The sequence below is a fragment of the Grammomys surdaster genome, unplaced genomic scaffold, assembly GCF_004785775.1.
Source record: "Grammomys surdaster isolate TR1022 unplaced genomic scaffold, NIH_TR_1.0 185, whole genome shotgun sequence".
NCBI classification, from domain to species: Eukaryota; Metazoa; Chordata; class Mammalia; order Rodentia; family Muridae; genus Grammomys; species Grammomys surdaster.
Genome location: NW_021604630.1, coordinates 2,481,881 through 2,497,561, shown reverse-complemented (window position 1 = coordinate 2,497,561; position 15,681 = coordinate 2,481,881). Strand labels below are relative to the sequence as shown.

At 48.6% G+C, this 15,681-nt stretch overlaps 1 protein-coding gene across 7 annotated transcripts in view; it reads right to left on the bottom strand.

Moving 5' to 3' along the window:
- Fgfr1 (fibroblast growth factor receptor 1) overlaps positions 1 to 15,681 on the bottom strand; it is a 55,423-nt gene that overhangs the window by 13,864 nt on the left and 25,878 nt on the right. For 2 of the 7 annotated variants that reach the window (XM_028768170.1, XM_028768167.1), the window contains exons 3-5: positions 3,633 to 3,899; positions 1,826 to 1,909; positions 1,398 to 1,570 (exon numbers count right to left, since the gene is read on the bottom strand). In XM_028768170.1, coding sequence (XP_028624003.1) covers positions 1,398 to 1,570; positions 1,826 to 1,909; positions 3,633 to 3,899 — 524 coding nt within the window. Of the gene's footprint in view, positions 1 to 1,397; positions 1,571 to 1,819; positions 1,910 to 3,632; positions 3,900 to 15,681 lie in introns of all 7 variants that reach the window. The other 5 variants (XM_028768165.1, XM_028768166.1, XM_028768169.1 and 2 more) reach the window with 3 other exon arrangements.

The following is a 15,681-nucleotide window of genomic DNA, read 5'->3' as shown; positions in this document are numbered from 1 at the left end:
AAGCCCTGAAGCTAAAGTTATAGGTGGTTATGAGTTGCCCAATGTGTTAGGACCAGACTCTGGTCCTCTGGAACAGAGTGGTATATGTTTAACCACTAAGCTGTCTCTCTAGCCAGCCCCTCCTACTTTTCTTATAGGAGCAATGAGAAGCCATGCATGGTGGCACAACCTTGTGATCTCAGCACTTGGAAGGCTAAGACCGAAGAACTGGGAGTTCAGGCCAGTCTGGGGCATATAGGGAAGGAACACAATTTTTTTTAAAAAAAGAAAAAGTCAAAACGGTATGAGAAAAAAAAGAGACTCTAGGGGAGATGAGACATTTTGGGGGGCCTTGGGGAACCATCAGATCTCTGAGGAAGAGAGTGTCATCAAGGTGTTCTTCCTACAAATACAAAGGACTTGGCCCCGGAGGGAGAGGAAGCAGCTTATCAACATAGGAAATGCCTAACGGTATCAAAAAGCAACACAAACACGTTCACACACTATACTTCTTGGCAAATGTCTAGGGAGTCTGTCATTCGGATATTCAGTTATGGCTTTCCCCTTTAGGAGTTGGGAGCTGAAGATGAAATTCAATGGTGCAGGCTTCGTATGCACAACAGAGGAGCAGAAAGACTAGGAAAGGGCATGGAAAGAAAGAGGGAAATGGATTATGGGTACTGACAGCTTAAAACATATCTACCCTGTCAGATCTGATAATTCCACTTCCAGTAATATGTCCAGAGAAAGACCCTTCAAAAGTGCTCAAGAGGGCCAGGTGCGGTGGCACATGGCCCTCTTTAATCCCAGTACTTGGGAGGCAGAGGCAGGTGGATCTCTGTGAGTTTGAGGGCAGCCTGGTCTGCATAGTGAGTTCCAGGCCAGCCAGAACTAAGTAGAGAGAGACTCTGTCTCAAAAACCAAAGAGAGAAGAAAGGGAGGGAGGAGGGAGGGAAAGAAGGGCTGGTGGCTGGTAAGATGACTCCATTGATAAAGAAAGGGACTTGTGACCAAGCCTGACATCTTGAGAGTGAGCTTCAGGACTCACCTAGGTGAAGGAGAACCGAGTCCTTCCTGTTTTCCTCTGATCTCCGTATGTATATCGCCCCACAAATAAAAAACTTTAAAGTGGTTAAAAAATTGAAACACTGCAATTCACAGGAATCTGACACCTTCTTCAGACCTCTGTTGGCACTAGGCACACATGTGGCACATACATACATACATACATACATACATACACACATACAGATGAAACAATTAAAAAGTAAACTAAAAATTTTAAAAACAACAAAAATCTCACCTTTAAAAAGGCAACCAAATCAAAACCAAAGCAATCAACGCAGAAAATACAAATGTGCAATCCCAGCCCCATCCAACGCCTTACTCTAACTTTTCTCTGGTATGTACACACTTACCTTATAGCCTCCAATCCGGTGGTCGGGTTTGAACTCTTTGCCATTTTTCAACCAGCGCAAAGTGGGGTTGGGCGTCCCACTGGATGGACACTTGAACTTCACCGTCTTCGCGGCTGGCACTGCGTGCAGTTTCTTCTCCATCTTTTCTGGGGATGTCCAGTACGGAGCTACAGCTGTCCAGGAAAAGCCAAAGGAGACAGATGAGGGCAACAGGAGTGGTCAGGCTCAGAAGCCAGGGCCCAGGCTGGATCACATGCGCCTCGTCTACCTGCTCAGTACCCCAGGTCATCTAGAGGGGCAGCAACCAGGCAGCGTGTGGCTCACAGGCCCTCTGAGCCTCTCTCCTCCCACTCTACACAGGCCTTCCTCTAAGTCCCAACTCCCAGGTCTCAAAGGCGGTAAGATAGAAAACAGTGTCTCACGCCTACGGTTTGGTTTGGTGTTGTCTGTCTCTTTCTCCTCTGAGGAGGAGTCATCATCGTCGTCATCATCCTCCGAGGATGGAAGCGCATCTGTGAGAAGCAAAGGGAACTGAGGTACATCTAAGCATTTCTACACTGCCATCCAAACAGCAGTTGCCCTGTCTCAGTGCAGGCATGGACGGCACAACATCCATCCCGTAAGGACCCCCAATTTTCCCAAATTTTGCCTCAGTGACAGTTTGCGTTTAAGAACTGCGTGCTCCAGCACTCATCCCTGGCCCCAGTGCACTGCCTTCTGCCTAAAAGTCCAGATGGCTCTAGCAGAGCCAGACTCCTTTTTCCAAATTTATTTAATTCCAGCCTATACACCAAGGCCTCTCAGCTAACAGTACCACCTGGGTACCCAGAACAGCAGCTGAGGACATCAACCATTGAGAAACCCGGGCAGACCCAGACACCTGGACCTTGAGGCTAACTTCTAAAACCATGGGTTGAACAGTCTTGCAATCAGAATCTTCTAGTGTGAATCTCCTGAGGGCTGGGAGCTGCCTGCTTTCCTTTCTCTCTCTCTCTTTCCCCCAGAGATTTATTCTTTAATTTATATGTATGCATATGAGTCTGTATGAGCATGTACCATGTGCATGGAGAAGCCCAAGGGGATGAGCCAGAACAGGGTGTTGGATCCCCAGGAACTGAAGTTACAGGCAACTGTAAACAAACTGAGTGCTGGAAACCAAATCCAGGTCCTCTGCAGGAGTATCAGGTTCTCTTAACAGCTGGGCGATCTCTCCTGCTCCAAAGCTGCCCGTTTTGTAGTTGTTTTAAGACAGGGTGTCTCGTGATGTAGAGATTCAGACAAGGCTGGCTTCAAACTCAAAACAGAGGTCCTCTGGAGTGCTGGGATTAAAGGCATACAATAATATGCCTGGATACAGCAATCAACCTTCACACCCCAAACGGGATGTACCTCATGTAAAAACAGGCTAGGTAGGTGTGGTAGCACCTTTAATCCCAGCACTTGAGAGGGAGAAGCAGGCCAATCTCCGTGACTCTTAGACCAGCCTGGTCTACATAGTGAGTTGCAAGATAGCCAGGGTTATGTAGAAAGATCCGTCACTCCGGAAATAGGATGTACCCCATTTAAAAACAAAAAACAAAGTCTTGATATCCACCAGAGGTCTCTCTAGTCCCCACTGCTACTCTTAGGGACTAGGGAAACATGTCCCTTAACTGGGGACAAATTCTAAATGGTAGCTGGGATAAGGGACCAAGCCCCTATGTTGGCATAAGTAAAGTCCCAGCTTTTCTTCCTCAGATCCGGGTTTTGTGAAAATCACATTCTACAGGAAGCATATTCCCAGCAATAAAAGTGCTAGGCTCGCTCGCCTGGCTGCTAGACAACAAACAGGTTTTTTCCCCCCACAAAGCCTGAACATGGCAGTGTACCTAAGTCCTTCCTACCACAGCAGGAACCTTACCAGATGCTCTCAGGCCTCAATCACTAAGCCTAGGCCTTGACAAGATGAAGCTGGCTGAGCCCCACTTAGCATGATCTGGACACGCTGTGCTGGGGAAATGACAGGGTCTTAACACCCCAGAAACATTAATAATCACCTCTGAGGTAGGTCTTAACTTGGCATCTGCCCTACCCGGCCAACCTCCCGAGAGCTAAGCCACGCAGCGGGCAGGGAGCAATGTTAGTGGGCGGCAGTTCTGAAGCAGAGTAGGGGCGGATCATGGAAGGGAAGTTCACCTCCCTTTAAAACTAGTAAAGTTGGAGGAGTGGATAGGACAGAGGGCATTGCTTACCAACCTGAGACATTGACGGAGAAGTAGGTGGTATCGCTGCCAGAGGGGCTGCTGGTCACACAAGCGTAGAGGCCAGAGTCAGCGGGGATGGAATCCCGCACCTCCACCTCCTCCCCTGTGATGCGGGTACGGTTGCTCTCCACCAGCTGCACCCCATCCCGCAGCCAGTTGATGCTCTGCACATCATCGCGAAGCCGACAGCGAAGCTGTAGCAGGTCGCCAGGGTGGACCAGGAGAGACTCCACTTCCACAGGGACTCCCCAGGGCTGAGCTGCAGCCACCCACAGGGGCCAGGAAGAAGAGCCAAGTGGAGAAAGGAGGAGGAGAAAGGGAGTTAGGTAAGCCATAGGGCGAGCCGCAGGCCGCTGCACTGTCCGGGCCTCAGCTGACGCAACAGAGCCGGGGACTGGAATATGTACCAGTCGGAAATGATGGGCAACCAGCTCAAGCCCAGCTCTTCTCCTCCACCCCGCTTCTCCATAAGTTAAAGAAGAAAAGAGAAGTTAGGAAGCAGCCGCAGCAGCATTAAGCAGTGTTCCAAATTCCTCCATTCTAAGGGGAAAAGGTCATCCCGGATCTACAATGCCCGCTTCCCCGTATGCTGCTCAGTTCTTTGCCACGTCCCACCAGAACACCCCAGTTCTTAGCCCTGACAGCCTCATTCCTTTCCCTAGTGAAGCAACCCAACCCCTCACAAGCCCGTCCGCCCCAACGCCCAAGAGGAGAGCAGGCGTTTGGTCAACCAGGGTTCTCGGTACACATGACTCAGCGTGGGTGGGGGCCTGGCCCTCAGCAACACAGATGCGTATGTGGGAGGGACAGCCAAGGGAAGAGGTCAGCTCAGGGGAGCCTCCAGCTAACAGGTGTTGGGCCAAAGGCCTGCAGCTGCCGCTATGGCACATTTGCTCTGGCAACAGTCATGGCACACATAAACCCCTTCTCATCGCCTGCCTGGGCTCACCCTCTCCTGCACCCCATCTTCCCCCCACCCCCCCAGAGACATGGTGTCACATGGTGGTCATGTGACTGAGAATGGCTCCAATACGTTCATATATTTGAAGGTTTGAGCCTGAGTTGGCAGAACTGTTCTGGGAAGAAGTAAGAGGAGGTGTCTTTGTACCACTCACTGTGTAAGGTTTCAGAAGTCCATGCCAGACCTAGTCAGTCCATCCATCTCTCTCTCTCTCTGTCTGTCTCTCTTCTTTTCTCCTTCCCTCCATTCAACTCGTAGAGAACATGTAAGCTCTCAGCTGATGTCCCAGTGCCATGCCTGCCTGTGTGCTGCCATGCTTGCCACCAAGACAGTCATGGGGTCACCCTCTGAAACTTTAAGCAAGCCCCCCAATTAAGTGCTTTCTTTAACTTGGCCTTGGTCCTGGTGTCTCTTCACAGCAATAGAAAAGTAGCTAAGGCGCACACACCCCTAAGAATCCCCTTCTGCATCTCAACCAGAAGTACAGGACCTACCCCCAGGATCCCAGCTATGGAGAGCATGCACCCCTCCTGTGGATGGGCTGCCTTGTTCACACATCACCAGGAAGGGCTATATTCTTGGCACTACCAGTAATCAGCCATACTGGCCAAATAAATAAATCCCTTTGCTAAGGAGGAAGCAAAGAAGCTTCTGTTCTTTTTGGACATTCAAAGAAAATGGCTGGCCTGGTCTCCTCCCCCGAAAGAATGTTCTAGGTGTCTGCCACCTGCCTAGGCTCAAGTCACAGGTACCTGCTGAAACAGCTCCCTCAGAACTGTTTTCAGCTTGGACCCTGTCCTTTGCCTCTCTCTAGGAGTCCACCAGTGTTCAAACTGGCAGGGACCTCACTTCTAACTACCATCTGGCCTTCTTTTTTTCAGGGTCTCACTTTGTAGCCCTGGCTGGCCCGGAACTCACAGAGGTTCATCAGCTTACTCACCCTGTGTGCTGGGGTTCAAGGTATGTAACCAACCTTTACTTTTGCTTTCTGAGACAAAGTCTTACTACATAGCCCAGAGGGCCTTGAACTCACTGTGTAGTGCAGGTTGGCTTCACCCCATCTGACCCTCTCCCCCATTCCTTTTGCTGTACTTGGGGTGGCAGCGGTGCTGGGCAAAGGCTGTGCCACTGAGCGCCTTACCACTCCTCCCCTCTCTCGTTCAGATTGGTTTTATTTTTAACTGTGTGTATGTGTTTGTGTCTGTCCGTGGGTGTGTGCATGTGGGGGGGTGTGGGTCCCTATGGAGGCCAGAGGTGTTACATCACCTAAAGCTGGAGTTAGGGACAGTTGTGAGCCACATGCCGTGGACACTGGGAGCCAGACTGGGGCCCTCCGTACTCCAATCCTCTCAGGCACTGAGCTACCCAGTCCAGTGGCACACTTGTCATTTTACTGAGTCTCTTTCTGAAGTGGTCCATCGGTTTGCACCAGAAGCCTCAGGTACATGCGGATTGGACGTGGCTTTTCTACCAAGGAGCTCGAAGACTGCTGTTTATCAACCTACGGACTCTCTCTCCTAAAAGCAGTGCCATCTCAAGTAGCGTCTGGATACCAGTAAGCTAATACATGTTTATTTTTGTGTTCTGGTCAAGGAGAGCACCAGAGGAGGACAGAACACACAGCTGATTAAAAATAGCTCCTGTGGACCGTTCTCTCCATTTTTAATGGTTTATGGGTTTTGCCAAAAGAAGAAAAACAGCTTGGACCTCGACCCTGAAGGAAAAATGAAAGCCAGCGAGCAAGCGAGCGAGTGAGCGAGCGTTCCTTCCGCCTATCGATCCGATTTCATTTCCCTCAAGTGATCTCACTGATTAAATATTCTGCTGCTCGTGATCCGCGCCAGCCACTGGTCAACAACAGCGAAGTCAAGTCCTCAGAGTCAGCCATCACACAGCCTACTCACACAGGTCCCAGAGACAAAAAGTAGCCCCGAAAGAACTCAGCAAAGAGAACAGACCCACACTGCTCCCAAGGGAAGGAGCCAGCAGTCTGCCCTTTCCCATGGCCAGAACTTCTAGCCGGTGCTGAGCAACATGGAAAAGAAACTCATCTCTGATCTACAAAAGCCTCGGGAACCAGCATCCTTGTTCCCAGATTGTGACACACACACACACACACACCCGCTTCCCCTCCCTCTTGCAGCCATCCTGGGACAACACTCCTCCTCCCAGCCCCAGACTCTGGTTTACATAGTCATTGTTGTCATCAAAATATTACCCTAGTTATAAAGTAAGACCCAAGTCCCTCTTTCTCCCCCCCCCCCCCGTCCCGGGGGGGGGGGTTGGGGCGGGGGGTCTCTGTGTACTTCTGGCTGTCCGGGAACTCACTCTGAAGACAGACTCACCTGCTGGGATTAAAGGCATGTGCAACCATCAGTTGGCCCGAATCCCTCTTGGCCTCCAGGGCTCCTGCCAACCCGTCTTCCTACTCCACCCAGCCTTGTTCCTGCCTTCCAGCCAAATCTGGTTATGCCCTGCACCATCCTCCGGCACGGAAATCGGACTTCTGATGACACCGGTCATAACCTCCCAAGGTCTCCTGCCTCAGATCTGTCAAAGTCTACCGCCAGAAAATCCCAGCAGCCTTTGGTCTACATAGTATTTAGTTTTTCATACGTATTCAATACAGGCAGAAAATTCTCCCCAAAGGTTTTCCATCTACAGTTGATTGAATCAACAAACATAGAACCCACAGACATGGAAGAGGAGTTGTATATTCCGAGTTAGAAAACCATTCCAAAAATCTAATTCTAGACTATTTTACCTCCCTGCCTCACACACACACAAAATCCATACCCATAGAATTGAGTCCTCATCTCCTACACATCCTTTTAGTAAACAAACAATAAATAGATGTGTGTAGATACACACACACACACACACACGGGATTTCTCTATAGCCATGGCTGTCCTGGAATTTATTGTAGACAATCCTGGGCCTCGAACTCACAGAGACCTGCCTGCTCTGCTTCCCAGGTCTTGGTATTATAGGTGCCTGCCACTACGCCCAGCACCCATACCACACACTAGCCACTGCTGTTCTGTGTATTTCTGTCAATGGGATCTGGCACTGTATGGTACTTGGTGACTGTGTCATGTAGGCAGGGTCCTTCAGTGTCAGAGTTGTACTCCATACTTCTTTCTTTTTAATGGCTGAACAGTGTTTGGGTGTATGACCTATCACATTCCAGTGAATGGAAGCCATCAGGGAGTATTGTCCCTAAGTGATGACAAGTACCCATAACCTTGCCTCTCCTAAGAACTAGAAAGCAATCCAGACCAGAACTGACTCTTACAATTTAACAGCAGGAACACAAAGATGGGTCTTTTAGGACTCATAAATCAGCCAAGTGTTAGTGGCTTTTTCCATTGATAGCAGAGGCCTTAGATGTATCGGTTCTCCATTTACAAAGCAGCTAATAAAGAAAGCTACTTTGTTGTGGGAAGTATGGAAAGGTAACAAGTTGACTCTTACCCATGTGTTAGAGTGGCCCTGACATTGACTCTGTCACTAGGTAAGGTGACTAATTGCTCACCAGCAACCCACTATGGCCGTTAAGAATTGTGTGGCCCTCACTCGCATCTTCCTTGGACAAGAGGTACTTGGCATTCATAGCCTCCTCTGAGCTGGACTTTCTCAGTCAAGACCAATTGGCTGGAGCTACAATGTGGCAGGCTTGTCAGCCAATGAGAGAGCAGCTAATGGCTACTTTCATTCAACTGGCTGTAAGGGATGAAAGAGGAGGCCATCTGATTGCTCAGCCAATGCTAAAATCCACATTCCAATCCTTGATAGAAGATTGGATAGAAAATAACAGGGGATAGCATGGAATGGGACAGGAACCCGTTAAAATAAAGTACAGAGCCAACCAGCCCGATGGTGCAGGGGAAAGGTACTCGCTGCCAAGCCTGACCCTTAGAACTCATGTGGTGGGGGAAGAGAATGAGCTCCCCTGACCTTATTATATACACAATAAACAAACATAAATGTCTTCTAAAACTGTATTTTTGAGACAGGATCTCACTATAGAGTCCTATCTGGCCTGGAACTCACTATATAGCTGGCTTCAAGTTTACAAGAGATCTGGCTATCTCTGCTTCCTAAGTATCAAGATTAAAAGTGTGTCCCTCCAAGCTGACTGAAGAACATTTTAAGGGGGCTGGAGCGATGGCTCAGAGGTTAAGAGCACTGGCTGTTCTTCCAGAAGACCAGGTTTGGTTCTCAGTACCCACAGGGTAGCTCACAACTGCCTCTAGTGACAGTTCCAGGGCATCCAATGCCCTCTTCTGGCATCATCTTTGGACACCAGGTATACATGTGGTGCACAGACATCTATGCAGGCAGAACACCCATACACATAAAAACAAAAATAGATAAACCTTGGGGGCTGGAGAGAGGGCTAAGCAGTTAAGAACACTGGCTGCTCTTCCAGAGGTCCTGAGTTCAATTCCCAGCAACCACATGGTGGCTCACAACCATCTATAATGGAATCTTATGCCCTCTTCTGGCATACAGGAGTACATGAAGATAGAGCACTCATACACATAAAATAAATCTTTTAAAAAGTTACATATATACGTATGTGTGAAATATATATATATATAGATAGATAGATAGATAGATAGATAGATAGATAGATAGATATCTCCTCTTAATTAAAAAACAAAGATAGTCCAATGTATATACGCTATGAGGAAACGGCAAATCAAACCCCTGCATCATGCATCTCACCCCAAAAGATGAGCCAGGGCGCTGTCTGGAGACACACAGCATCTTGATCTTCAGAGATCTGGTGTGAGGCTGACAACGTCTGGCTATGAGTCAGCTTACACTGTCTACCCTGTCTGCAGAGCATTTAGACAGTAAGCTGCAGAAAACAACAAAAACTATACACTCGGCTTCAGGGCCTACGGAATGGCATTCCTATTGCTGTCACCAGGAGTGGGGCAGGTTAGACAGGGCTTGTGTGAGCATCCTTACAGAGGGCTCAAGTTGCAACCCTGAATCCTAAAGCCTAAAACACAGGAGGGAACAGTCTGGTGTGTGTCCCAGCAGCGGGGAAGTGGAAGAGGGGGTTACAGAAGTGAATACCAAACTGGGCTACACTGGTAACATACAGGGAAGAGGGAAAGAAAGGAGGGAGGCTAGGAGGGGCCGTTTCATACGTGGCTGCTGAGACCTGCTTGAGACAGGTTTTATTCCAATGAAGGATGGTGGATGATGGATCATGAAAACAAGATGGACCAGTGGTCCCTTTAGAGCAGTGGTTCTCAACTTGGGGATCATCACCTCTTTTGGGTTGTAAGATCCTTTCACAGGGTTTGCCTAAGACTATCCAAAAACACAGATTATTTACATTACAATTCATTCATTCATTCATTCATTCATTCATTCATTCATTCATTCAGAGACAGAGTTTCTTTGTGTAACCCTGGTTGTCCTCAAACTCAGAGATCTGCCTGCCTCTGCTCCCCCTACCCAACCAGTGCTGGGATCCAAGGCTTGCAGCTATGTTACAATTCATAACAGTAGCAAAATTTCAGTTACTAAGTAACTGAAAGCCCTACCCGGCTTCTCGATCAGAGAGAGCATCTAGAACACAACTGGGGAAGCAGCCTTCAGTAATCTTCAAGAAATCAGCAGCAAAGGATAGGAAAGGAGATCTTTTTCATAGTGCTTTTATGTTGAAGAACATGATAAATATGAGTGACTATATTACCTCCCTCTTTCCTGTTTGTACCCCCAAATACTTCGGCTACTTCTCAACAAGTCAGGAGGGGTGGCATTTTGCTTATGACAGAGTAGGCCAGAAGGGATCCCATCATTTAACAGGTAATTCTGGTCTGAGTATGTTGATCAGCTAGAGCTCCCGACTCTAAATCTGGTTTCTGACATGAGCCCCGTGTCAGTGGGAGAACGGAGCCTTGAGGCCCAAATCCATATAAATCTTATTATGCTCCAGCTTGTACAGCGGTCAATAGAAGACAGCCATTAAAGAAATCCTTGGGGGCACACCTGTCTGCGGAGACCGTAAGTGCAGCCCACTCGTGCCACATGAATAAGCAGAGCTAGAACAGCATCTTATGTTACAGTATCCTTTCCTGGGATGGCAGGATGGCTCACTTGGCAAGAAAACGTGCTGCAAAGCCTGACTTGAGTTCTGCCTCCAGGACTCACGTGGTAGAGAGAACTAAGTCCTACAAGCTATCCTCTGACCGCCACACATGCACCGTGGCATATATGTATGTCCCACCCAACCAGCGCGTGTGCGCGCACACACACATACCCCATTAATAAAAAATAAATGCAATTTAAAAAAATCTATCAAACCACACCATGTCCTTCCCCAGCCCTGGTTCTATAAAGCCAACTTGGACTGAAGGCAGTTCATGCCCAACCTCAACACTTTCATGTGACTTCAAAGACACATCACAATTTACACAGTGCTTTGCCATACACACACAGACACACAGACACACAGACACACAGACACACACACACACACACACGCCCCATGTGAAGCTTCCCATTCACAACCGTGTAAACCGGATACTGACACTCAGCAGGCCGAGCTTTTCTCCAGGCTGCTGTCTCCTCTGCGTGGCAGCCTTACGGAGTTCATCGTGTTCTCTCCATCCTGTGACTGTGGGGCTTGTGCCACGTACAGCTCTCTTCTTGTGTTACCTTATCAGATCCCGAGCAAGTAAAATAGTGTACTGTCGGTACCCTCATTTCAGAGAGGGGACGTGGAGACATATGGAGGTACGAGGTTTATTAGGACAATTCATCTGGGTAGTAAACACTACAAAGAGCTAGGATCCAAACCAAGTGCCCTGGTTCTTCAGAACACAAGCCTGGGCACATCTCACCCTTTTGTTTACTTCACTGTGTCTTTTGTTTTGCCCCCACCCACTTTGAGACACAATGGCTGGTCTTCCATCTATTATGAAGGACAAGCCTCCTGCCTCTGGAGTGCTGGGATCACTAGGTATATACAGCTTAGCGTCACCATGTCTTTAAAGCCATTGATTTTTAGAGGTTGGTTCAACCCTTTAATCACATCTAATAGAGACCAGTGTCTCCCATCTTCTTGCATGGGATTCTAAAAAAGGCTGCTCTGGGCTTATTCCAACACACACACACACACACACACACACACACACACACACACACCCATCTCACAGCTTAATCGAAACAATACCTTAAGAATTCATTTACCTTGCTATGCGTGGAAGCAAACAACTTGAATCCCCTAGCACTCTGGAGGCAGAGCCAGGCAGATCTCTGTGAGTTCAAGGGCAGCCAGGGCTACACAGTGAAACCCTGTCTCAATACAAGCAACCAAAGCAAAAAGGAAAAATAAAACAAACAAACAAAAACAGTGTTTTTAACTTGAAGGAACCCCTCCATCCAATTGAGCAGGTTTGGGAATTGGGTGTACCCTTCTGAATGGCTCGCCCTAACTAATAATGATGGCCCTCCTTGGTACTGCCTGTGACACTTACAAACCACAGTAACTGATGATGGAGGTACTTGTTTTTGCCTCCCCAGGGGTTGTAAGACTTCCTGCAAAGTCACAAAACAAAAAGGCTCTAGGTGTCCGGTCAGCTGTGTCCTGGGCTCCTCATCCCAAGTGTATTCTAAACAGTTAGGGATGACCCACTGATGGCTTGCAGGCACAGCAATGTCCTAACCACAGGGAGGCTCACAATCCTCCCTGCTGTCCTCCCCCTCTCAGGTCTTAGCAGTCCTGTCAGCTGAGAGCTGTCTTCTCACCCTTCATTTACAGTTTACAGCTGATAACCTCTGGCGCCATCCACATTAGTCAATGGGGCTGGACAGTCTTCCTTGGCCAAGATCCATAGCTCAGAGGTCCTGAGAGAAGTCCTGGCTCAACAGCAGTGATGACATGCCCTCTCCTGTCCCCTCACCCTCTGAGATCACCAGCTTATTTTCTCCTCAAGAATCCAGAGCTGCTGGGTATTGGTGGCCCACATCATTAGCCTCAGCACTCAGGAGGCAGAGGCAGGCAGATCTCTGTGAGTTCGAGGCCCAGCCTGGTCTACAGAGCGAGTTCCAGGACAGCTAGGGCTACACAGAGAAACCTTTGTGTAGAGTCTTTTAGCTGTCTACTCTCCCCGCCTCAGTGGTCTCATCTCCCCGTTTTTTTTTTTTTCATTATACCTCATATGAAGCTTTTTGCCACTTTAAGACTTTGCACCTCTTAAATGCTTTTTCTAACAACACAAATATATCACTTCAAGTTACTTCTGAGGTTTACAGTTGAAGAACTACACCCTTCCTTCTTTCCCAGTGAGGTAGGGACTCCCAAGCTAGCATTGAACACTCAGGAGGGATACTGGCATCACAGGTGTTTACATTCACGCCACAGTCATGTGGTACTGAGGATGGAACTCGGGCTTTGAAGAATCTAGGCAAGTACTCTCTCAACTGAGCTACAACTCCAGCCCCAGCAGTGGTTGTCGGTTTTTGTTGTTTTGTCTGAAAAAGGGTCTCACTATATATCCGTAGCTGGTCTGAAACTCACACTGTAGACCAGGCTGGCTTCAAACTAACAGAGATCCACCTGCCTCTGCCCTCCAAGTGCTGGTATTAAAAGTATGTGCCACCAAACTAGGTAGCTAGCCCCTTTTTTGTTTGTTCTGTTTAGGGACAGCCCCTCCCCCGCCCCATGTAGCAAGGGGGAGGGGGGTGCGGGGGTTCCAAAGTCAAGATCCTCCTGTCTCAGCCTTTCGAGTTGAAATCTCAGATGTGTATCACCAAGTGTAGCCTTCATCCCACTTTTTTTTTTTTTTTTTTTTTTGGTTTTTCGAGACAGGGTTTCTCTGTATAGCCCTGGCTGTCCTGGAACTCACTCTGTAGACCAGGCTAGCCTCGTACTCTCGAACTCAGAAATCCGCCTGCCTCCCAAGTGCTGGGATTAAAGGCGTGTGCCACCACGGCCCGGCTCATCCCACTTTTAAATGGACTCTCACCCCAGACTGTAAACTTCATTCATACATTGGCTGGGTTTGCCTGGCTGCTAAAATAGTCTACACAAAGGTTGCATCTCTCAAAGGTCAAGAATGGTAAAGTCATCTTAGGTACCAAAAGACTCCCTTCACTAAATCCAGACACAGGTGCTTCAAGTGATCTCAGGGTCACCCCCATGGTTGGGATTTTTGGGTTAAAGAAGATGAAGGGAGAGGGAGTTGTCTCAGCAACACGTGGGAGATGGTGGTCTGGGAGTGTTTACAGTCTTGGCACAAGCTCCCAGAGATAAATGAGGGAGCAATTGTGGATGTGGGAGGAATTTGGGGTGGCATTGAAAGCAACTTAGAAGGAACTAAGAAGAACGCGGCGGGGCTCCAGGGGCCCTCGGCAGAGGTTTTTATTACATTATTCTGACTTTGAAATAGAACCGAAAACTTAACTTTAGTCTAGCAAGACCAAGACAGCAAGCAATCAAAGCGAAATTCCAGGTGACAACCATCACTCTACGAGGGACCAGGCATCTAGAAGGGGACCAGGAGATGTCCTCGATACAAGGGAGGCTGCAAAGCTGGGGGTGTATAGGTGTGTTGTGGTAAGGAAAACAGAAGCACCAATCAATTACCGGGGCCTTTCTCCCCATCAGCAGCATTCAGGGCCCTGACCTGGGGTTTGGACAGGTTTTTTTTTTTTTTTTTTTAATAGAAAAGGGAGAGGAGCACGGAGGAACATTTTGCATGCAAATGGGCCGCTGCCAGAACAGCCCATTAAAATGTAAAACTCCACATTCAGCTGACAAAATGGTGCAAACCACAGCGCTTGCCACAGGGGCTGCAATAAAGCACACAACAAAGAGGCCAAGGAACAACGAGGGCTGAATGGCCTCTGTCAGCAGGTCCCCACTCTCGTTGCCATGGGGACTCCACCGGGGCTTACTAAAGGTATTTCCTGAGGAGAAAGGCAGCACACACATGCCCAGGCAGCCGAGCTAATCCTGACAGGAAGCCATGGCCATTCAGGAGCCCAGGGGCTTGGGGCTGAAGTTTTGTTTTGTTTTTATTAAAAAAAGATTTCAGTCTTTTGTGCGTCCCACCTCATCACTGTAATTTAGTACGGAGCTGCCTGGGACAGCCAAAGCTGCAGCTAGGGTCCTTTCGTCCACCACATGACACCCCCCCCCAAAAAAAAAAAATCAGCTCCCCGGGAGCTGGGCTTGAGGAGGAGGTAACAGGGAAACCCTTACTTGGGAGTCCCAGGCCAAGAGTTTTGTTTCGACCTTACAAACCTTTCAATGGACAAAGGTGTGCACCAGGATTGTGTTCAGTCAGGGCTCAAACTTCGTACCTGTAGTTTTCTCACTGTCCTTATGGTACCCAGGCCCTGGTGTCCCCCTGACTCACCACAGCCTGGTCCAGCTGAAAGGATTGTAATTACATGATTAAGAAAGGAATCAAATCTCCCCTCTTCCCCAGCAAAAAAGTTCTCTGCCGGTAAAAGCCTAGACCAAGCAGAAAGGAAAAAAAAAAAACTTTTCTTGTACCCTTCTCACCAGCTGGGTCTTTAATAAACTGCTCCTCTTCCTCCTAGTTCACTGGCAAGAAAGAACCCAAAAAGAGGGAATGCCTTGCAGCTCCAGGAAGGGCGGTCTGTGCTCAGGACTCCCAGAAGTTTGAGTCGCTGTGTCTCACTTGGCACCAGAAGAATGCAGCCATGGCAGATTCAGGGAAGAAAGCCAACTACACAGCTGGCAGTGGAGGCAAAACTCCTGTGTGACAACTGCCTCCTAGGGCAGTTAAGGGTCCACTAACATTTCCCGAGCAACCTAAAGTCAGAAGATCCATCCCCGATAGAGAGCTGGGGAAAAAAACTCAAGTGGTCCCGGATCCTCTGACTAAAACCTGGACCCATGTACTTGCTAAGCCTGTTTTGGGGGGGGGTCTACATTCTCTCCAGTCCACATACACACATCATAGCCTGAATCTTCACGAAATCAGAAAGGAAAAGAGTTTGTGGAATCATTGAGACTGCTTATCGATACCTTCACCCAACACACACACATGCGCGCGCATGCGCATTCAAACACGCCCA